The sequence below is a fragment of the Anomaloglossus baeobatrachus genome, chromosome 4, assembly GCF_048569485.1.
Source record: "Anomaloglossus baeobatrachus isolate aAnoBae1 chromosome 4, aAnoBae1.hap1, whole genome shotgun sequence".
Taxonomy (NCBI): Eukaryota; Metazoa; Chordata; class Amphibia; order Anura; family Aromobatidae; genus Anomaloglossus; species Anomaloglossus baeobatrachus.
In genome coordinates this window covers 151,285,254-151,310,023 of record NC_134356.1, presented here as the reverse complement: position 1 = coordinate 151,310,023, position 24,770 = coordinate 151,285,254, and the positions used below count along the sequence as shown (strand labels likewise).

The following is a 24,770-nucleotide window of genomic DNA, read 5'->3' as shown; positions in this document are numbered from 1 at the left end:
TTGTGCTGTGCCCCTGAAAAGTTATTGTTTCTCACTGTGCTCCCTGTAAAATAATATTACTCCACACTGTGCCTCCTACAGTACATGGCCTCCACGCTATCTTTTCCTATAAATATTCCCTCTACACTGTCCCTCTCTTGTATACTATGACCGCCACACTGTCCACCTTTGTGTACTATGAATGTCACACTGTCCACTAATAAGCTAAAACGCCCCATCGACCCTTCTTATAAATTGTACCCACCAGACCTTCCTCAATTATGATTCATGATCTGCACACTGTCCTCACAATGTTTCATGCATGCTGCCCCTGTTCATACTGTTCCCTCACACTGCCCCTCCCCATACCTAACCTCCCGTGCTGCCCCTTCTCCATAATGAGCTCCCAATGCGGTCTGCCTCTTTGCCATAATGAGACCTCCACGCTGCCCCGTTCATCATACTAAGACCACCAAGCTACCTCACACCTAATGCTGAGATCCCTATTTTGCATACTGAGTCCCCTTAATTGCTCCACGCCATACTGAGCCCACCCATGCTTCCCCCTTTCCATACTGAGTTTTCATTGAGCCCCTCCCCATATTGAATCCCCATGCTGTCTCTTGTCCATTATGAGCTCCCAATGTTGCCCCCCCTCCATACTGAGTCCTTACGTTTTCTCACAGATTTTAGAACTTGCACTCTTTCACTCTGTAAGCCCTAAACTCCCATTCTACAGCAATAGGCCCCATAACCCGCCCTCTACAGCAATAGGCCCCCTAACTCCCCTCTACAGCAATAGGCCCTCTCTTCCCCTCCTCCCCCTCCAGTCTCTAGTATTAGCCTCTCTCCCCCCCAGTTTTTAGTATTAGCCTCTCTTTCCCTTTTTCCTCCTGTCTCTAGTATTAGCCTTTCTTTCTCTCCCCCCTGCAGTCTCTAGTATTAGCCTTTCCCCCACACTCCCGTCTATAGCATTAGTCTTACCCTCTCCCCTCATACCCAGTCTGTACCTTTAGCGACAAAAAGGGGCAGGTGAAGGGACCCCCCTGTCATGAATATAGAGGATGAAAATAAACATCGCTAGGCTCACCAACCAACTACTAACCTGGAAGGCGCCCATACATTCTTGGCTCAGTCTTAGCGACACCTCCACCTTCCCTATGAATCTTCAGCTCTGTGAGCCCTTATTTGCTCTGGTGCCTGCTGCCCTCCTCCTGCTCCGGTGAATCTCCTCTTCTGGCTCCAGCGTCGGTCGTGTCCTCCTCCACGGCGTGTGATGTCTGCAGCATTGGACGCCGCAGAACAGAGCAGCAAGCTTATTGGAGTGTACGTGCCTCTGACCCTGGAAGTGCAGGTACCGGCACTTCCAGGGTCAATCAGCTCACTGTGTCCGGTGCCCACGGTTTATCTGTATTTGCGCATTAAAGACGTGGATACAAATAACTAGAGGTGTGCCTCCCCCCCTGAAAACACATCACATTTGTTAGACTTTCTAATTGAGGGGAGGTAAAAAAAAACCTTTTTTTTGCTGCCAGAAAGTGCCACTTCCCGCAACATGCCGCCCCAGGTACGGGACCACGGATGCCTAGAGGCAAATATGGCCCTGTATATAACCACATATACACACATGTGTGCAGCATAAATTAGTGTACCTAGAAGAATTGATGCTGTTTTGAAGGCAAAGAGTAGTCACACCAAATTATGATTTGATTTAGATTTCTCTTCTGATTCATTAATTTTATTTTTATCAACAAAATGCAAAGCATTAACTCCTTAGTGAGTGAGCCAATTTTGATCTTGGAGGGAATCTGTTACCCTTTTGCATTTTTTAGTTATTAATATGGCATACAGGTGGGCATGAAGGTGAAATTAGCCATACCTGTATGCAGGGCCGGCCTTAGCCTGAATGGCGCCCTGTGCAAAACTGCCCTTTGGTGCCCCCCCCCTACTGATTTTGTACCCAGTTTCCAGGAAACAACCGAGGACCAGAGGCAATTTTTTTATATCCTAAGAAAATTGATTTCTTCAAATGTACAATAAAGTCCTCCAGATTTGTGCTGGAGAATCTGATTCTCAATCCACATTAATTCCACCACATCTCGTACATGCTGTGTGCCTGGATATTACATTATGGATGGTGCATATGGATCCTCCCCAATGGGGCGCACATGTATCTGCAGAATGAGGTGCTGCTGCTCTTTGTGGAGAGATGGTATAAATTCATATACACTTAGAGGGGTGCAGGTTGTGGTCCCATTGGTGGGATCAACATCTACTATACAAATCCTGAGGATAAATGTACCAGATGATGGCACACAAGGCACCATGGAGCCGGCGGCCGATGCTGTGTGTACGCCAGACCAAAAAGTCCAAAATACAGATGTTAAAGGGGAATGTACGAAATTAGAAAAAAATCTCTGCTTTCTACATAATAAAGAGTCTTCAGGTTATATGTGTCGCTGCCTCTCAGCTCCAATGACCTGAACAGACTGAGGTGCAGCACCAAATACACACCATAAGGACGGGGGGCGTTGTGTATGTGTCGCTGCCTCTCAGCTCCACTACCCTGAGCAGACTGAGGTGCAGCACCACATACACACCATAAGGGAGGGGCACGGTGTATGGAAGAACTACGGCATATATATTGTAATCCCTTTATTAACCAGACTGGGCACACCCCATTTGGCAATACTGCAAATAATTTTGTTGGAAAATTTGTAAGATAAATCCACGCCGAATAATGTAATATGCAGAACTTCATAATGCACACCTCAGCTGCTGCAGAACCTCAAAATACACACCTCAGATGCAATAGAACCTCATTATACACATTTCAGCTGCTGCAAAATCTCATAATTCCCCTCAGTTGCTTCAGAACCCCATAAGACACACCTCAGCTACTGCAGAACCCCATAATACACACCTCAGCTGCTGCAGAACCCCATAATACACACCTCAGCTACTGCAGAACCCCATAATACACATCTCAGCTGCTGCAGAACCCCATAATACACACCTCAGCTGCTGCAGAACCTCATAATACACCTCAGTTGCTGACGATGGATTACATTTATAGAATGGCCTTCATAACAACATTAAGGCTAAGTTCACACAGGACATCTTTTGTTGCATTTTTGAGGTCACAAAGAAGCCCCTGCATCCATTTCCTCTTCCCAGCAAAGTCTATGGGATTTCTCTTTTGCTGTCAACACTGGGCATCTTTTGTTGGCTGCGTTTTTGAAGATGCAGCATGCTAGTTCTTTTTGCGTTTTCGTTTTTGAACCCTTCCAGTCAATAGATTAGACTTAAAAACCGCATTAGGTAAAACGCGATAAAAATGTGTCAAAAACACATTGCATTTTTTTTATGCATTTTTGCCGCGGTGCATTTTTGGTGCATTCGTGGGACAAAAACACTGCATATTTGTGGTAAAAAAGATGGCCCGTGTGAACATCCCCTAAACCATTCCATGTGATGTGCAGACGGCAGTGACGCCATGTAACATATGAGACTCCGCTGCTATTTTCTACCAGGTAAGGAATCTGCCAGCTGATTCCCCTGCACAACCCCCGTGTGGAAGGAATCAGACGCCGGCTCCATTATTGCAGTCCTGTATATTTTACTCTGTTTCTTCCACATTTCAGATAAAACACATTTTATCTCTGCCGAGGACGATGCAGTCAGGATGAGGAGCCCGGGAGGCCGGTGCCCAGTGGCTTCTCCCTGCTCTGCTGCACATTGACTGGTCGAACCCCCAAAATGTGTAATATACACTGTTAGGATTTCATTTGCCAATGAAATCACTCACAAGTGATTTGCAGACTCTGGGTCATCTGCTGAATGACGTCTCCTCCTGCTTCTCTCATTGTTATAATTTTCAATTTGAGAGGAACAGGAGGAGACGTCATTCTGCAGATGACTACACATTGCAAATCGCATGTGAGTGATCAGGTGACAACTACTCGAATCAGCAAGTGAAATCCTAACAGAGCGCATATTACACACCTATAGGATATGGCAGGTCAATATTCAGACAGAAACACAGACACATACAGAGACACATTCAAACACAGACAGAGACACAGAGACAGACACAGAGAGACACACAGACAGACACACACAGAGACCCACAAAGACAGAAACACACAGAGACAGACACAGATATAGTCACAGAGACAGAGATACACAGAGACAGAGACACACAGAGATACATACAAACACAAGCACAGACACGCAGTGACAGAAACACACAGAGAGAGAGCGGGAGACAGACAGACAGAGAGGGACACAGAGGCAGAGACACACAGACAGAGACACAGAGGCAGAGACACACAGAGACAGACACATAGACAGAGATACAGACAGACACACACAGAGACCCATAAAGACAGAAACACACAGAGACACACAGAGACAGACACAGAGACTCAGATATAGTCACAGAGACAGAGATACACAGAGACAGAGACACACAGAGATACATACAAACACAAGCACAGACAGGCAGAGACAGAAACCCAGAGAGAGAGCGGGAGACAGACAGAGAGGGACACAGAGAGTGGAGAGAGGCAATTACTTTCCCGGGCACCGCCAGGTACTACAGCTAGTAAATATATATATGTATCTATTAGCCCCTACACATGCTCTGGGTGGGTGCCACTGTGGCCGCAGCTGCAGGGCACACTGGCATCACGTCCCAGGCTCCCCCTGATGTCATTACACCTATCCAGGGCCCACAGCTGCAGAGCAAGGGCGAAACAGAGAGCCAGTGGCCATCCAGTCCTCAATGGTGTTCAACCATGCATCCGAGGAAATAGCAATGGCCCCCATCACCGACAGGCCCAGTCACTGCCACTGCATAAATTACACAATATACATGACACATACATAGATACTATGGAAAAGATAAATGGATGCAGGTTCGGGACTGGGGTGTCTGGGGTCCACAGGAGGAGTTCACTCTAGAGGCCACACAACTATATGCAAATAGCTGCAGGAGCCCCACACAGCCTCCTATGCACAGCAGGAGCCCCCACACAGCCTCCTATACACAGCGGGAGCCCCCACACAGCCTCCTATACACAGCGGGAGCCCCCACACAGCCTCCTATACACAGCGGGAGCCCCCACACAGCCTCCTATACACAGCGGGAGCCCCCACACAGCCTCCTATACACAGCGGGAGCCCCCACACAGCCTCCTATACACAGCGGGAGCCCCCACACAGCCTCCTATACACAGCAGGAGCCCCCACACAGCCTCCTATACACAGCAGGAGCCCCCACACAGCCTCCTATACACAGCAGGAGCCCCCACACAGCCTCCTATACACAGCAGGAGCTCCCACACAGCCTCCTATGCATAGCAGGAGCCCCCACACAGCCTCCTATGCATAGCAGGAGCCCCCACACAGCCTCCTATACACAGCAGGAGCCCCCACACAGCCTCCTATACACAGCAGGAGCCCCCACACAGCCTCCTATACACAGCAGGAGCCCCCACACAGCCTCCTATACACAGCAGGAGCTCCCACACAGCCTCCTATGCATAGCAGGAGCCCCCACACAGCCTCCTATGCATAGCAGGAGCCCCCACACAGCCTCCTATGCACAGCAGGAGCCCCCACACAGGAGCCCCCACACAGCCTCCTATACACAGCAGGAGCCCCCACACAGCCTCCTATACACAGCAGGAGCCCCCACACAGCCTCCTATACACAGCAGGAGCTCCCACACAGCCTCCTATGCATAGCAGGAGCCCCCACACAGCCTCCTATGCATAGCAGGAGCCCCCACACAGCCTCCTATACACAGCAGGAGCCCCCACACAGCCTCCTATACACAGCAGGAGCCCCCACACAGCCTCCTATACACAGCAGGAGCCCCCACACAGCCTCCTATACACAGCAGGAGCTCCCACACAGCCTCCTATGCATAGCAGGAGCTCCCACACAGCCTCCTATGCATAGCAGGAGCCCCCACACAGCCTCCTATGCATAGCAGGAGCCCCCACACAGCCTCCTATGCACAGCAGGAGCCCCCACACAGGAGCCCCCACACAGCCTCCTATGCACAGCAGGAGCCCCCACACAGCCTCCTATGCACAGCAGGAGCCCCCACACAGCCTCCTATACACAGCAGGAGCCCCCACACAGCCTCCTATACACAGCAGGAGCCCCCACACAGCCTCCTATACACAGCAGGAGCCCCCACACAGCCTCCTATACACAGCAGGAGCCCCCACACAGCCTCCTATACACAGCAGGAGCCCCCACACAGCCTCCTATACACAGCAGGAGCCCCCACACAGCCTCATATACACAGCAGAAGCCCCCACACAGCCTCCTATACACAGCAGGAGCCCCAACACAGCCTCCTATACACAGCAGGAGCCCCCACACAGCCTCCTATACACAGCAGGAGCCCCCACACAGCCTCCTATACACAGCAGGAGCCCCCACACAGCCTCATATACACAGCAGGAGCCCCCACACAGCCTCCTATACACAGCAGGAGCCCCCACACAGCCTCCTATACACAGCAGGAGCCCCCCACACAGCCTCCTATACACAGCAGGAGCCCCCACACAGCCTCCTATACACAGCAGGAGCCCCCACACAGCCTCCTATACACAGCAGGAGCCCCCACACAGCCTCCTATACACAGCAGGAGCCCCCACACAGCCTCCTATACACAGCAGGAGCCCCCACACAGGCTCCTATGCACAGCAGTGGCCTCCACATAGCCTCTTGTATACAACAGGAGCCCTCACAGATCCCATATAGACATAAAAAAAAAAATTATATTCACCTAATCCTGATTCCCAGCACCGCAGCCTCCATCTTCTCTTCTATGGTGGCCTGCGGAGGCAGCGCAATGCAATGATGTCACTGCAGTGCCCTTGTGGATATATGGTCTCCTAAGACACAGGCCTGCAGCGGTCTGTGGCTTAGGAGACGGGCAGTGATAGAGCAGGGAGCCCTCTGCTCTGTCACAGGATTGAACTGTTTCGGGGTGACGCCGACATAGTTCAGTGCGGTGGTTGCAGAAGATTCGGGGCTCCGGCCAAGAAGTTCTGGGTCGGAGCTCTGGATCTTTGATGCCAGTGGTGCCCCTGCCGGCGGGTCCCTTTTATGTTGTTAGGCTGCTTTCACACATCCGTTTTTTGCTGAGCGGCACAATACGGCGCTTTGCAGAAAAGACGCAGCCGTTTTTTTTGCCGCCGGTTGCGTTTTTTCCGCATAGACTTGCATTAGCGCCGTATTGTGCCGCATGGCCTTGCGTTGTGTCTGTTTTTTACCGCATTGCGCCGGATCCGGCGCGATGCGATTTACAATGCAAGCCTATGGACGCCGGATGCGGTTTTTTACACTGCGTATGCTCAGTATCAAGCCGCATCAGTCAAAAAACGGATGGGCCGCATGGAAAAACTTATGCAACGGATCCGTTTTTTTCGCCGCATCTGTTGCATAGGTTTTGGAGCCGGATTGAGCCGTACTGCAAAAAACGGGTGTGTAAAAGCAGCCTAAGAGCTTTCTGGGGCATTGACTGGTGTCTGTGTACCAGACCGACGCTGGATAGATGATAGGCAAATAGATATCAGACAGATAGATAGTAGAAAGATAGATAGATAGATATATAGATAGATAATAGAGATACATAGATATAGACATATATAACAGAGAGATAGGCAGACAGATAATACATAGATAGATAGATATAGGATAGATAATTGAGATATATAGACAGATATATAATAGCAAGATAGACAGACGGATATACAGACAGACAGACAGACATTGCACAGTATACAGGACACACACGTTACATAACACACACACACACAGCACATAATACAGCACAGATATGACACACAGCATGTTATACTCACAGTCACTTCCTGGCTCCAGGAGTACAGTGGAGCTTTTATAACAGCATCTCCGGCATTGCTGCTGCTGCCCCTCCCCCTCTCTATGGTAAAGACAGGAGAGGCCACAGAGCGGAGAGCAGGTGAGGGCGCCCCCTGCCTCAGGCTGTGCCGAGCGGGAGGAGACGAGACGCAGGGCACATAGGAGGGGCGCTCTGTGCTGGAGGATGTGTAGGGAGAGGAGAGGAGGGCGCCCCCTGCCTGAGGCTGTGCCGAGCGGTAGGACACCAGACGCAGGGCACATAGGAGGGGGGAGGGGCGCTCTGTGCTGGAGGATGTGTAGGGAGAGGAGAGGAGGGCGCCCCCTGCCTGAGGCTGTGCCGAGCAGTAGGACACCAGACGCAGGGCACATAGGAGGGGGGAGGGGCGCTCTGTGCTGGAGGCTATGCAGGGAGAGGAGGGCGCCCTCTGCCTGAGGCTGTGCCGAGCGGGAGGAGACGAGACGCAGGGCACAGAGGAGGGGAGGGGCGCGAGCAGCAAAGTGAAAGTAAACAGCTGCTCCCTGCGGCGCCCCCTTTGATGTCTGCCTGCCGGCGCCCTGTGCGGCCGCACAACTCGCACATGCCTAAAGCCGGCTATGCCTGTATGCCGCACATGCCTAAAGCCGGCTATGCCTGTATGCCACCTGGATGAGGGGTCGTGTGGCAAAGGTCCTCTTTTATATCTTCTATCTTCCGGCTTATGGGGCATGCACTGCTCAGAAGATAAGCCTGCCTAAAGTCTTTTATTATACAGGATTCTTTCTCCCCTTCTCTTCAGAGTCCCTGTGACGTAAGGAGTGCAGCCGGAAATCCCGCGTCTGCACATTCTGCCTGCCGTTTCTCCCCGACATTGTAAAGTAGTAGTGATTCCTGGGTGCCTACACACATCAAAATGGAAAGCTGTTCCCACAGAAAGGTTGAACAGTGCAGGGAGAGACGGCAAGCATAATGGCAGGCATGAGATTTCCGGCCATGCAACTGACGTCACAGGGACGCCAGGTAAGAGAAGGGGAGGAGGTATCCCTGTATAATGAAGACTGGAGGCCAGCGTAACTTCCCGGCAGTGCATGCCTCATACCCCAGAAGATACAGTTGAAGTTTACATATGCATGTATTTCTCACTATCTGAAATTATATCAGAATAAACCTCTCTCGTTTTAGGTCAATTAGGAACTAAAATTATTTATATTTGCCAAATGTCAGAATAATGAGAGAGAGAGAGAATGTAAGCCATTTTTATTACTTTCTGCAAAGTCAAAATTTTACATACATTTCATTAGCACCATTACCCTTAAACTGTATGACTTGTTTCAAACTTTTTGTATAGCCTTCCACAAGCTTCTCACAATAAATGGTAGGCATTTGGGCACAATACTCCTGACAGAACTGGTGTAAATGAGAAATATTGTAGGTTGCCTTGCTCACACTTGCCTTTTCAGTTTTGCCTGTAAATATTCAATAGGATTGATATCAGGGCTTTGTGATGGCCACACTAAAACATTGACTTTGTTATCCTTAAGCCACTTTGTAGCCAGTTTCGCAGTATGCTTTGGGTCATTGTCCATTTGGAAGACAGATTTCTGCCCAAGCTTTAAGTTCCTGGCTGATGTCTTGAGATGTTGCTTCAGTATTGCCACATAATCTTCTTTTCTCATGATGCCATCTATTTTGTGAAGTGCACCAGTCACTCCTGCAGCAAAACAACCCCCCATCATGATGCTTCCACCTACGTGTTTCACAGTTGGGATGGTGTTCTATGGCATCAAAGAGTCTCCTTTTTTACGCTAAACGTAACAATGGTCATTATGGCCAAACAGTTCAATTTTATTTTCATCAGACCACAGGACATGTCTCCAAAAATTAAAGTCCTTGATCCTGTGTGAATTTGCAAACATTAATCTGGCTTTTTTATGTTTATTTTGGAGTAATGGCTTCTTCCTGGCATAGTGGTCTTTCAGCCCATGTCAATACAGTATTCGTTTCACTGTGGGCAATGACGCAATCTTACCAGCTTCCACCAGCATCTTCACAAGGTCTGTTGTTTTTGTTCTTGGGTTGATATACACATCTGACTAAAAGCATGTTCTACTTTAGTACACAGAACCAGTCTCCTTCCTGAGCAGTATGATGGCTGGACATTCCCATTTTGTTGATTTTGTAAAGTTTGTGTGAAAATTAGAAATTTCTGAGATACTTTTAACCCTTATAACTTCCTAACAGAAAAAAAAATATGTTTCAAAAATGATGGTGATATAAAGTTAGCATGTGGGAAATGTTATTTATTAAAGATTTAGTGTAATATAACAGTTTGGGTTTTTTTTCGATATTTTCACAGGTAATAATTTATATCAACCAAAATTTACTAACATGAACTACAACATGTCACGAAAAAAAAACCTCAAAGAAAATCTTCCTCTGCACTTAGAATGAGAAGGAGGAGATAGATGTTCTGGTTGACTGAGCTGCTGTGAAGGAGGAATATTTCCACAAGTGGTAGTACGTCAAGCAGCTTTTAATGTAAGCGCTTCAGGTTCATAAAGAACCCTTTCTGAAAACTGAACTAGAAAAAAACCCTGAAAAACTAAACCTCAGAATCACTGAGGTATATTGAAGTGTTTAATAGTAACTAGTTTATTAAGTGACAAGTGAGAATTGTAAAATTTGGACTAGTCAGGAACATGAAAACAGGCTGGGGGTGAAGAGGTTAAGCACATAAATGCTGAAAGTTCTCATATTACACGCTAAATGCATGTTGAATAACACATATCTAGCTGCTGGTAACTAATATATACAGAGCGTCATTTCACAACAGACACAATATGAAAGAATATTCACCTTTCTCTTCATATTCTTTTACCACCTGGATCATTTTGTCTTGGTAGTAAGATTCCCCTCTATCGATGATGCGAATATCCAGAGAATCATAAATTTTCTGAAATTCTTCAAGTAAAACATCATTAAATACAGAAGTATTAGAATTGTTAAGGTAGGGAAAGAAAATAAAATAGTCTCAAAAAAAAAAAAAATAAGGACATCTGTTTTGCCCAAACTCATGGTGCTTCCTTCACTTGTGAACAAGCAAATTCACTATCAAAAGTCTCAGGAGCCTATGTATAAACCGTATAAATTAGACTAATCTCAGCTGATAAAGATGCTTTCAGCAGACAGTGTAAATGTGTATGGGAGGCCTTGGACAATTAATTCTGGGGAGAAATTTTGAACTGGCATGTCTGATTTCAAATTGTAAAATGTATTGTTTTACCGAGATAAGCCATCACCAACCATGTCTGGGGATGTCTCTCTCAGAGAGCACAAAAGCACTCAGCCAAATGAGCACTTTTGTGTAAGGGAAAGCCAGTCGAGATGGCTGCCATCCGAATTATTGGCTAAACCATCATTTGCCTATTCAATGTGTATGGCAGGAACTTACTAAAAATAGACTAAAAAAAGGCCCTATACATATTGCTGTCTGCTAAACTACCCAAAACATAAGCATGCTTGTTCGAATGAAGAAACAAAGAAAGGTCATTACGCTACTATCAGACAATTCTAACATTGGATTATCTTCAGTGGGAGCAAAAAAAAAAAAAAAAATAGAATATAAAAGACTGTCCAGCACATCTAAAAGGTCTGAAAAGGTGCAAGCTGAAGACTCAATTATATTGAATTTTCAGCATGCACCTGTTCACACCTATTGAATCTACTGCTCAGTCTCCTATATCTGTATTCCATTTCTTTCTGACTGACCACTGCAACCTTCAGGCAGAGCGTTTACATTTTAGCTGGAGCCTTCCTGTCTATAACGCCTACCTGTCTATAACGTGTAGGTTTTTTAACCTGGATAGAGGCATATTAAGATAGGATCCAACAAAGATATTGTTTGCTGTCGGGATCACATGGATTGGGCAATTTATAAGTTACCGTATTTTTCGCTTTATAAGACGCACCTGGTTATAAGACGCACCCCCAAATTTGGTGAAGGAAAAGAGAATTTTTCTTTTTTTTTAACGTTAAATGGGGTCCATCTTATAATGCCAGTGTCCGTCTAACAAATCATATAGGGTATATGTCCCTCATAGCCCCCCATCCTAAAATTAGCCCCCTTAATCTGGATATGGCCCCCTTATATTTAATATAGCCCCCTTGTGCTGGCACACGTTCCCCTGTGCTGCCCATGGCCCCCTATGGATTGCATACGTTCCCCTGTGCTGCCTATGGCCCCCTATGGATTGCACACATTTCCCTGTGCTGCCCATGGCCCCCTATGGATTGCACACATTCCCCTGTGCTGCCCATGGCCCCCTATGGATTGCATACGTTCCCCTGTGCTGCCTATGGCCCCCCTATGGATTGCATACGTTCCCCTGTGCTGTCGCCTATGGCCCCCTCTGGATTGCATATCTTCTACTGTGCTGCCTATGACCCCCTATGGATTGCACACGTTCCCCTGTGCTGCCTATGGCCCCCTATGGATTGCATACGTTCCCCTGTGCTGCCTATGGCTCCCTATGGATTGCACACGTTCCCCTGTGCTGCCTATGGCCCCCTATGGATTGAATACGTTTCCCTGTGCTGCCTATGGCCCCCTATAGATTGCACATGTTCCCCTGTGTTAGATATGGCCCCCATGCTGCTGCTCATAGTAAAATAAAACACTCTTTCCTTACCTCCTCCAGCGCTGATCTCCCTCCTGTCTCCCTCCGTGCTTCTGCTCTCCTCCACTTCCTGGTTCTCGTGCCGGTCATGTGATCGGCACAGCAGAGTGACTTCATCTCTGCGTGCCTGATCACAGTGGAAGCAAGGACACCAGGGAGAAACGCTGGAGGGGGTAAGTAAAGCTTTTTTATTTTAGAATGAGCAGCAGCAAGTGGGCCATATCTAACACAGGGGAGGCATGTGCGATCACAGGGGGGCGCAGGCTCATATAATATGCACCGATGCCCCAGCCCGTCACTGCGGTGCGATTTCAGCACCATGGTGATGGACAGCGGCTGTGCATATTATATGAGCGGGAGCAGGAGATCAAAAGCTGCAGCCCGCAGCGTTCACCTGCCCCCAACAGCGTTTTAGAGCTGCCCCACCTCCCCTGGACCCTGCAGTGTATAATATGTATAATATATATATATATATATATATATATATATATATATATATATATATATATATATATATATTTATATTACACCCCCTCTATATTCGGCTTATAAGACGCACCCCCTACTTTCCCCCAAACTTTTTGTTTGGGGGGAACAAAAGTGCGTCTTATAAAGCGAAAAAAAACGGTAAGTATCTAAGTTTTGAAATATAATTTCAATAGCAGTAATGCAGTATCAAAATTCCTATATTCAATATTTGCATATTTTAGCTTTTCAGACCAATGTTGTATATTTTTGCAAAAAAAAAAACAAAAACAGTCACACTGAAATTCTACAAGCTCCATGGTACAGCAAGACAACCTTTTACAGACAGTCAGCTGGTCACAGCAAAAATGTGGGTTTAGCAAGCTTAAAGCTCATTACAGGGGTATTCCCATTTTCAAGCTCATATTCCATTGCTAGAAATAGGCCCGATGCGGTGGAATAAACATCTGTCTATGCTTAGTGGTGCTGACAGGAGCAGCGGTGAGTGGGGCTGGTGGCATACAGATCTGGTGAGGGGGTCTGTGGGCATACAGTTCTGGTGAGGGGATCTGTGGGCATACAGATCTGGTGAGGGTGGCTGGGGACATACAGATCTGATGGGGGGGCTAGGGGCATACAGATCTGGTGGGGGGGCTGGAGGCATACAGATCTGGTGGGAGGGGCTGGAGACATACAGATAGGAGAGGGGCTGGAGACATAGAGGGGCTGGAGACATACAGATCTGGTGGGAGGAGCTGGAGGCATACAGATCTGGTGGGAGGGGCTGGAGGCATACAGATATGGTGGGAGGGGCTGGAGGCATACAGATATGGTGGGGGGGCTGGAGGCATACAGATATGGTGGGGGGGCTGGAGGCATACAAATCTGGTGGGGGGTGCTGAAGTCATACAAATCTGGTGGGGAGGGGCTGGGGGCATACAGATCTGGTGGGGGGCGCTGGAGGCATACAGATCTGGTGGAGGGGCTGGAGGCATACAGATCTGGTGGAGGGGCTGGAGGCATACAGATCTGGTGGAGGGGCTGGAGGCATACAGATCTGGTGGGGGGAGGTGGAGGCATACAAGATCTGGTGGGGGGAGGTGGGGGCATCCAGATTTGGTGGGGGAGGCGGGCTGGGGGCATCCAGATCTGGTTTGGGGGGCAGGCTGGGGGCATACAGATCTAGTGGGGGGGTGGGCTGGGGGCATACAGATCTGGTGGGGAGGGCGGGCTGGGGGCATACAGATCTGGTGGGGGGTGGGCTGGGGGCATACAGATCTGGTGGGGGGGTGGGCTGGAGGCATACAGATCTGGTGGAGGGGCTGGAGGCATACAGATCTGGTGGAGGGGCTGGAGGCATACAGATCTGGTGGAGGGGCTGGAGGCATACAGATCTGGTGGAGGGAGGTGGAGGCATACAAGATCTGGTGCAGGGAGGAGGAGGCATCCAGATTTGGTGGGGGAGGCGGGCTTGGGGCATCCAGATCTGGTTTGGGGGCAGGCTGGGGGCATACAGATCTGGTGGGGGGGGGAGGGCTGGGGGCATACAGATCCGATGGGGGGGTGGGCTGGGGGCATACAGATCTGGTGGGGGGGGGTGGGCTGGAGGCATACAGATCTGGTAGGGGGGCTGGAGGCATACAGATCTGGTGGAGGGGCTGGAGGCATACAGATCTGGTGGGGGGAGGTGGAGGCATACAAGATCTGGTGGGGGGAGGTGGGGGCATCCAGATTTGGTGGGGGAGGCGGGCTGGGGGCATCCAGATCTGGTTTGGGGGGCAGGCTGGGGGCATACAGATCTAGTGGGGGGGTGGGCTGGGGGCATACAGATCTGGTGGGGAGGGCGGGCTGGGGGCATACAGATTTGGTGGGGGGTGGGCTGGGGGCATACAGATCTGGTGGGGGGGTGGGCTGGAGGCATACAGATCTGGTGGAGGGGCTGGAGGCATACAGATCTGGTGGAGGGGCTGGAGGCATACAGATCTGGTGGAGGGGCTGGAGGCATACAGATCTGGTGGAGGGAGGTGGAGGCATACAAGATCTGGTGCAGGGAGGAGGAGGCATCCAGATTTGGTGGGGGAGGCGGGCTTGGGGCATCCAGATCTGGTTTGGGGGCAGGCTGGGGGCATACAGATCTGGTGGGGGGGGGGAGGGCTGGGGGCATACAGATCCGATGGGGGGGTGGGCTGGGGGCATACAGATCTGGTGGGGGGGGGGGTGGGCTGGAGGCATACAGATCTGGTAGGGGGGCTGGAGGCATACAGATCTGGTGGGGGGGGTGGGGGCATAAAGATCTAGTGGGGGGGCTGGGGGCATATAGATCTGGTGGGGGGGCTGGAGGCATGCAGATCTGGTGGAAGGCCTGGGGGCATACAGATCTGGTGGGGGGGCTGGAGGCATACAGATCTGGTGGGGGGGCTGGGGGCATACAGATCTGGTGGGGGGGGCTGGAGGCATACAGATCTGGTGGGGGGAGCTGGGGGCATACAGATCTGGTGAGGGGGCTGGGGGCATACAGATCTGGTGGGGGCAGGCTGAGGGCATACAGATCTGGTTTGGGAAGCATGCTGGGGGCATACAGATCAGGTTTGGGGGGCATGCTGGGAGCATACAGATCTGGTTTGGGGGGCATGCTGGGAGCATACAGATCTGGTGGGGGGGGCTGGGGGCATACAGATCTGGTGAGGCGGGCTGGGGGCATACAGATCTGGTGGGGCGGGCTGGGGGCATACAGATTTGGTGGGGGGGCTGGAGGCATACAGATCTGGTGGGGGGAGGCTGATGTCCTCTGCAGTAATGAGCACATTGTGCTCCTGCTGGTTCCCTTCTGTCCCCTATTATGCAGTGTCTCACCTGTCCTCCGTGCCTGCGGAGCCTCCAGCTGCAGCACAGACTCTTCCGTGATAGCGTCCGGTGTACGAAGCAGCCGCTGCAGGTTGATGTCATGGCTTTACTGCAGTTAAATGCTTTACGGCACCACAAAGCATTCAACTGCAGTAAAGGGCTGACAGCAGAAGGGCGGCAGCCCCAGACAGGTGAGTATACAGCAGTGTGTGTGTCTGTGTTCAGTGTATACATGCATGTGCGCTGTGTGTGTACGTGTTCAGTGTATACATGCATGTGCGCTGTGTGTGTACGTGTTCGGTGTCTTCTGTGTGTGTCTGCTATGTGTGTCTGCTATGTGTGTCTGCTATGTGTGTCTGCTATGTGTGTCTGCTATGTGTGTCTGCTATGTGTGTCTGCTATGTGTGTCTGCTATGTGTGTCTGCTATGTGTGTCTGCTATGTGTGTCTGCTATGTGTGTCTGCTATGTGTGTCTGCTATGTGTGTCTGCTATGTGTGTCTGCTATGTGTGTCTGCTATGTGTGTCTGCTATGTGTGTCTGCTATGTGTGTCTGCTATGTGTGTCTGCTATGTGTGTCTGCTATGTGTGTCTGCTATGTGTGTCTGCTATGTGTGTCTGCTATGTGTGTCTGCTATGTGTGTCTGCTATGTGTGTCTGCTATGTGTGTCTGCTATGTGTGTCTGCTATGTGTGTCTGCTATGTGTGTCTGCTATGTGTGTCTGCTATGTGTGTCTGCTATGTGTGTCTGCTATGTGTGTCTGCTATGTGTGTCCGCTATGTGTGTCCGCTATGTGTGTCCGCTATGTGTGTCCGCTATGTGTGTCCGCTATGTGTGTCCGCTATGTGTGTCCGTTATGTGTGTCCGTTATGTGTGTCTGTTATGTGTGTCTGTTATGTGTGTGTATGTGTCCATGCAGTGAGGACCCGGAAGCCGGAGTATCGTTCGAACTGCGGCTGCGGGACCCGGAAGCCGGAGTATCGTTCGAACTGCGGCTGCGCAACGGACAATGCCGCGGTGCATGACAGAATAGCGGAACAGACAAAACTGGTGATTATGTAAGTAGATGTAGTAGGCGTGAGAAGAATATTAGCAAATACCTCCAATAAGAAATGTAGTACAGTTCTCCTGATAGATCCATGTCTCTTACCTCATGGCAGGACATTGCAGTACCTTAGGTATGCATGGTTATGACCACTAGCAACTAATTATCCTTACATGGGTGGTGGTAACCATGGATACCTTAGCTGCTGCCTGCATATGAGGTAAGCAACATAGCTAGTCAAGAGAACTATACTACATTCCTAATTGGAGATTTTTGCTAATATTATTACTACACTTACTACATATTAGGATAGGATCTTGGAGATGGAAATACCCCTTTGAAGGAAAGGTGTCATTAACATACTCTCCTGATATGGCTATTTTACTTAAACCAAGTATTCTCTGTTCTTTGAATCACCAACCAAGTCCTAAAAAATAATATTTATTAATAATAATTATTAATATAGACAATGGAGACAAAAAGACCCTCAAAAACAAGTGAACACAGCCCATCCTAGAGTATGTCTGGTCCTTAAGGACCAAAATCCTGCCCTGGATATGGAGGATAACATATTGAAAGAAAACCTAATAAATGATAACTTATTGGTTTTATATTGTATCAATCCTAAAAAACATATACTAAGGTACAGTGATTAAAGAGTGGCGATGACTTTTAACACACCACAGCCTGTAACAACTTTTCCAATGTTGTGGTTTCTTACATCACCATATGCATTGTATTGTGTTGTGTCACCTTTTCTAGATACTTCACAGATGAGGTTCCAGGCCTTGATAATATTAGGAGCCTTGCTTTGCAGCTGAACTACGCACCGATATGCCCTTTTTTTAAATTCCTCTTCTTCATCAAACCTCTTTTTGGATTCCTAGTAAATCAAAATACATTTACCAGTTGTGTAGGAACTCGCGATCTCCAAACGCAAAGTGCACTTAGAATGTAGGCAAAAAATAGAGTAACGTCAGCATGAAGCTATTAAAGAACAAGCAATTTACTGCAATTTTCCATGGTTAATCTCCCGTAAAATCTGTTATTTATAGGGGAGAAATATCAGGTGGATACAATAGAGATACAGCATGGGGTCCAAAGTTACCAGGATTGTTCAATAAAAAAAAATATGTTTTTAAATTTGTTGAAAATAGTAAGTTCGACTTGGAAATATACTGCCATTATCCAATGTGTCCTTATCTTCAATATTTGCTCTGGTTCTGGGTCCTAGGTCCTTTATGATTTGAGCTAGATAAAGACTAGACTTCTCTGAGTGCTTGCTGACTGATACAAACCATTGGCTAAGCCAGGGGTGGGGAACCTCCGGCGAGTGGGCTGCATGCGGCCCGCCATGACCTTTTCTGCGGCCCGCAGGCAGATTTCCAGGGGCGGCAGTGCTACAGCCACTGCCGTGGTATTACCGGTCACCGGCCCTTTAAATCTCCACATGCGCTGCTTGCACGCACCAATGAGCTCTCACTGTGTCAGGTGCCAGCATGCTCAGGACTTACTTTGTGAGCGGGTTTATCGCTCTGCGATTCCGTCCCACATCACCTTCACCGCCTCCAGCATTGTGCCGCCCGCTCTCCAGCGCTTGTGTGCCGCACGCGCCACGGCGCTTGTCTGCCTGCCTGCTCCACGGTGCTGTGTGCCGACTGCTCCCCGCCTCTTCTCCGGTGCAGCATGCCCCCCTCCACTGCTGTGTGCACCCTCCCCAGTCTCCTCCTAGTGATGTCTGTGTGCCCCCCCTCAGTCATGTCTGTGTGCCCCCCCCTCAGTCATGTCTGTGTACCCCCCCTCAGTCATGTCTGTGTGCCCCCCCTCAGTCATGTCTGTGTGGCCCCCCCCTCAGTCATGTCTGTGTGCCCCCCCCTCAGTCATGTCTGTGTGGCCCCCCCCTCAGTCATGTCTGTGTGCCCCCCCTCAGTCATGTCTGTGTGCCCCCCCCTCAGTCATGTCTGTGTGCCCCCCCCTCAGTCATGTCTGTGTGCCCCCCCTCAGTCATGTCTGTGTGCTCCCCCTCAGTCATGCCCGTGTGACCCCCCTTAGTCATGTCTGTGTGCCCCTCCTTAGTGAGGTCTGTGCCCCCCATTAGTGATGCCTGTGCCCCCCATTAGTGATGCTTGTGGCCACCTAGTGATGCCTGTGTCCCCCTAGTGATGCCTGTGCCCTCTTAGTGATGTCCATGTCCCTCATAGTGCTCTCCGTGCCGCCTTAGTGATGTCTGTGCCCCCCCAGTGCTATATGTGCCCCACAGCAATGCTTATGCCTCCGAGTGACCTAGTAATGTCTGTTCCCCAGCCCTTCTTATCATGTATATGCCCCCAGCATCTCCTGTCATGTATATGCTCCCAGACCCTCCTGTCATGGATATGACCCAGCATCTCCTGTGATGTGTATGCCCCAAACGCTCCTGTGACATATACATCACATTGGAGATGCTAGGAGCATATACATCACAAGAGGGGATGGAGCAGATACACCACAGTGGAGACGCTGGGGGCATATACATCAAACTGGAGATGTTGGGGCCATACATATCACACGAGAGGCTGGGGGCATATACATCACAGAAAGGGCTGGGGGCATATACATCACAGAAAGGGCTGAGGAATATACATCACAGGAGGGGCTGAGGAATATACATCACAGGAGGGGCTGGGAGCATATACCTCACAGGAGGGGCTGGGCGCATATACCTCACAGGAGGGGCTGGGCGCATATACCTCACAGGAGGGGCTGGGCGCACATATATCAAAGGAGAGGCTGAAAGCAAATACATCACAGGAGGGGGATGGGGGCATATACATGTCCCCAGCCCCTCATGTGATGTATGTGCCCCCAATGTCTCCAGTGATGTAGGTGATGATGTACAGTATATACAGCAGTCCCAGCGTCTCCTATTTGATGTATATACAGCAGTCCCAGTGTCTTCTATGTGATGTATATACCAACAGCCCCTTCAGTCATGTATGTGTCTCCTGTGATTTATATACACCAGTCCCTGTGTCTGTTGTGTGATGTATATGGTTTCCCAATCTTATTATCACAAAGAGTTGCCTGCGCTCCAGACATTGACAAACCTGGAAAAGAGAGAAGCAACATAACTAGCACCGAACATCACAGCTGCATAAAAGAGAAGCAGCTCCGGCCACCACAGTAAGGGTGAGTTAATTAAAGGGGTTATCCGGCTTATTTTGACTTTTTTATTATTTCACTATTAGGCTACATTGGGGCAGGTAAGTAGATAGAGACCATTTACCTGCCCTGCTGTCAGCCCCTCTCCCCCGGCTCAGAGCGGTCATGTGACTGCTCCTGCCGCGATTTTGCTGATTCCGGTCATTTCATGTCAACATGGGCAGGACCATGTTGACATGCAAATCTGGAACAGCTTGTTGCCGCCCTGCTGGGCGTGTACAGTGCGTGGAGTCCCCGCCCCCTTCCCTGCACCCTCCCACACATTCCCCCGCACCCCGTACTCTCCCCGCCCATGGTGTCACCGCCAGCACCGGGCCCCCTGCTCAGGATAGTAGGAGTGCCCGTGCAGTCTGTGTCCCGCTCCAGCCCCACGGCTGCCTTCATTGCAGTGTATGTCTGCCCGCATGCAGATTCTCACCCTGCAGTGCTGGCTGCAGCGGGGATGACGAACGCTGCTGCCAGGAGGTTAGATGACATCATTACCTGCGGTGACGATCTCCTCTTCACTCCTGTCCCCGCTGTCACTGACGCCTATGCCCGTTGCGTTCTAACGTCACTAGCGGTGACGTCACGGGCGACACTGCTGAGAACGTGGCGGGCATAGAAGGCAGTGACAGCGCTGATGGCAGAACTGCAGGACAGCGTCACATCCGGTAATGATCTCATCTAACCTCCTGGCAGCGCTCGTCATCCCCTGCAGTGACCTGGGCTGACCTATTGATGTTAGCTCAAGTCACTGCATTACTCTCCCAGCCAATGGGGAACATTCTGTTCTTCATTGACTGGGGGGACATTGTCTATGGTATGGATAGTCATGTGTCCCCCTTATTGGATTATGCCGGACCCGGATTTGATTGTTCTTTTCAATAAATTGATGAAAGAGGGAATGTGGGGAGTGTTTTTTCAAATAAAACTTTTTTTGTTGTCTATTTTTTATTAGTAACTGGGTTGGTGTCGGGTATCTGATAGACGCGTGACAACACTAACCCCAGGGCTTGATGCCAGGTGACATTACACATCTGGCATCAACCCCATATTACCCCGTTTGCCACCGCACCAGGGCAATGGGATGAGTTGGGGAACAGCGCCAGGATTGGCACATCTAATGGATGCGCCACTTCTGGGGCGGCTGCAGTCTGCTATTTTTAGGCTGGGGAGTGTCCAATAACAGTGGACCTCCCTAGTCTGAGATTACCGAGATTACCAGACCCCAGCTGTCTGCTTTACCTCAGCTGGTGATCCAATTTGGGGAGGACCCCATGTTTTTTGTTTTAAATTATTTATTTAATTTAAAATAGCGTGGGGTGCCCTCTGCTTTGGATTATCAGCCAAGGTAAAGCTGCCAGCTGTGGTCTGCAGGCTGCAGCCGTCTGCTTTACCCTAGCTGGCTACAAAAGATAGGGGTGACCCCGTGTCGTTTTTTTTTTTTATTTTTTTGGCTAAATACAAGGCCACATGAAAGTCACTAAAGGGTGCCAGCTTTCTCATCTATCTATTCATCTATCCATTATCTGTCTATCATTCATTCATCCCTCTATCTCTGTCTCTATATCTATCTATTCATCTCTATATCTACTCATCTATTTATCTTTTTTGCTGTTTCCATTTTTTGCGGTCCGCAAAAAAACGGAAGGCACACGGATGACACACGGATGCATCCGTGAAAAAAATCGACCGTTTTTTGCGGACCGCAAAAACGGAAGGGTCATGTGAATGCAGCCCACATGTGTTCCCTATGGGGGTAGGGGTCGGTACAGAACGATGGTGAGGGGGGGGGGGTCGGTACAGAGCACCGTGTGTGTGTTTGTGTGGGTGGGGGGAGGGTTGCAGAGCCTGATGTGATGTGGGGTGCAGAGTTCAATGTGTGTGTGTGTGTGTGTGTGTGTGTGTGTGGTGCAGAGCCCGATGTGGGTCTGTTATTTCCATTGCTAGAGTGATAACAGGTCAGGTGCTGGGCAGAATACTGACAGGGAATGTGTGTACAGGGGGCAGGCAGAGAGCGGGCAGGGGGCGAGCCTGGACAGTGAGGGCGGGCAGGGGGCGAGCCTGGACAGTGAGGGCGGGCAGGGGGCGAGCCTGGACACTGAAGCCGGGCGGTGTCAGCTCTGACTGAGGTTTTGCACAGGAAGTGGTCAGTTTGCTTGTGCTGAATGTAAACAAAGAGCTGCAGAGAATAAAGGGATAATTCAAGAGGAACAAAAGATAGAAAACAAAAAATAACAATGTAGTGGTGAGTTATATGGCAATACAGCACAGATAAACTCAAAATTTTTTGGTAAGCTAATGTCGGACAACTCCTTTAACTGTTTGACCAAATATAGCCGGTTCATTTTCACATTGATAATTTTGTGCGGCCCCTGAAAGTTGGCAAAAATTTCCAAATGGCTCCCGGCAGTAAAAAGGTTCCCCACACCTGGGCTAAGCAGACCCCTATTGTGCTTCAACTAGAAATAAAGGGGGCATTGAAATGAACCAGAAAGCCACACAGAGCATGACTGACTTGCTCTTTGGCAAGTGCAAGACAAAAATGGAACTGCTGGGTCCAAGAACTGTAGAGAATATCTAGGGATCATGGCCTTGCATGACTGAAATATATCAATAAGTTGTACAATTTACCATTTAAAAAAACACAACTTTAAGGAATTATTTAAATGTGTCTTGAGTTTCACATGATGATTTGTAACATTATAGAACAAATGTACCTTTTTAAAAAAAAATAAAAATAATATATATATATATAAATAAATAAATACCTTGTAAAATGCCTGGAGATTGCCAATGGGTGGTGAGACAGAGAGATAGTCTGGGAATTTATCCTTCATGTGGGCAATCAACATACCGAACTGAGTGCCCCAATCTCCCAAGTGATTTAGCCTGCAAAAGATTATAACACAGAATTTGTATCCCTAAAATCTCGACATAAAGAGAATCTCTAAACATAAGCCCCGAACATCTTACACTACACATTTGATCTCTATCTTGGAGGGATTGTCTAGTACTGCCATGCAGTATAGTATAAAAATTCCCTCTATACAACTGTGGATATGTGACTAATTTAAGAAGAATGACATTGGTCCGGGAGGGAAAGTTTATTTTTTAATTTATACTCCACCATGGAACTACTAATAATAGATTGCAAAGTTAAACTCCAGCAGTGCACCAAAAGTGCATAAGGGGTTATGTTTTACCTCATTAAAATAATTTTAACTAAAACCATTTAAAATGTCACATCTAATGATTTGTGCCCTACTGTAAATGTGAGGGTGAATGTTATGGGCCAGATTGAATGAAAAAATAGAGCGAGGTGACAGCACTGAAGCTGGTGATGGCCAGGCAAACAAAATGGCTGCTACTGTGGGGAAAACAGTATATCTGTACTAAGCAGAAGTAAGCAAGTATAGTTTAAATTGGGTTTACATTATATGGTTTTAAACAATTGAAGACGAGTATACACGGTATTTACTGATCGGCAATCGTTTAATAGACTATTTACACAGCAAAACCACACTTAAAGCCATTGTTGCACTGACAAAACATTGTAATTAATAGATCTAATAATAATAATAATAGGTTCCACAATCGGATGTGTTAAAAATGCTGTCCTGTGCTGAGATAATCTTATGTATGCATATATAATCTGCTATGTACTATGTGTAATGTCTGCGTCTGACCATACAGGGACATAGTCTGAACAGGGGACGAAGCAAAAGAGTATCCAGATAGCACAACATGGGTTGCTGCTATAGTTTAAAAACATTACCTTCAGGCAATTTTTATCACAAAATGAACCCTGTTACAACGAACGCCCCAAAAATTGCAAAATTGTGCTTTTTCCACAATTTTGACACATGAACATGTTTTTTTCCCATTTTACAATATATTGCTTGATAAAATGGGTGTCATTACTCAAAAGTACAATGTGTCCCACAAGATACATGCCATCATATAGCTATATCGGGGGGGGGGGGGGGGGGGGGGAATGGCTCATAGAAAGGAAAAACAAAAATGTAAAGCTAAAAAATCGCTAGACTCCAAAGGCTATATAGAGAAGGTTCCATGATTTTTATTTTTGCATTAATAATTATTGAATATATAATCTGTTTTTAAATTTTCACAATGTACAAAAGCTTATGCGCTAATCCTTGACATTATTAAATCAGAAAAGTGTGAAGATAGTTGTCCTCTAAGGCTATGAGGCTAATTTGGTAGACAATTTACCACCAATATGATAGAGTCAATCTATGTTAGATGGAAAAATACTAAAAGTGTAGAAAATCAGCTGCACAAATAGCCGGGCAATAGTATACACAGTTGGCCTGTTACAGGCACAGTAAAGGATGGCTTAGTCAAACTCCAAGACAGAAATGTACGAGCGGCTGCTGATAAGTCTTTGGCTTTACCCAGAAAGAAACAAGATAGGATGATGAAACTTTACATTTATTTCACATACTGTCCACTGATGTCAACACACTTCTTACATCATCAGTATTCCAAGTTCTGTAAGCCTAGCAAAAAGAAGGATTTCAGTTGTGCCTCAAACCAGGCACCCGTAGCAGCCGTGGCATCAGAAATGGTGTTATATTTGATACCCTTGAGGTGTTTCTTCAGGTTTGAAAACGGATAATAGTCGGAGTGTGCTAGATCTGGTGAAGAAGGTGGGTGGTCAACCAGCTGGA

General features: G+C 48.4%; 1 protein-coding gene across 5 annotated transcripts in view; it reads right to left on the bottom strand.

Moving 5' to 3' along the window:
* Nucleotides 1-24,770, bottom strand: part of RARS1 (arginyl-tRNA synthetase 1) — a 736,258-nt gene that overhangs the window by 258,496 nt on the left and 452,992 nt on the right. For all 5 annotated transcript variants that reach the window (XM_075344555.1, XM_075344556.1, XM_075344557.1 and 2 more), the window contains 3 exons: nucleotides 22,848-22,968; nucleotides 17,647-17,776; nucleotides 10,721-10,825 (listed from right to left, as the gene is read on the bottom strand). In XM_075344555.1, coding sequence (XP_075200670.1) covers nucleotides 10,721-10,825; nucleotides 17,647-17,776; nucleotides 22,848-22,968 — 356 coding nt within the window. The remainder of the gene's footprint in view (nucleotides 1-10,720; nucleotides 10,826-17,646; nucleotides 17,777-22,847; nucleotides 22,969-24,770) is intronic.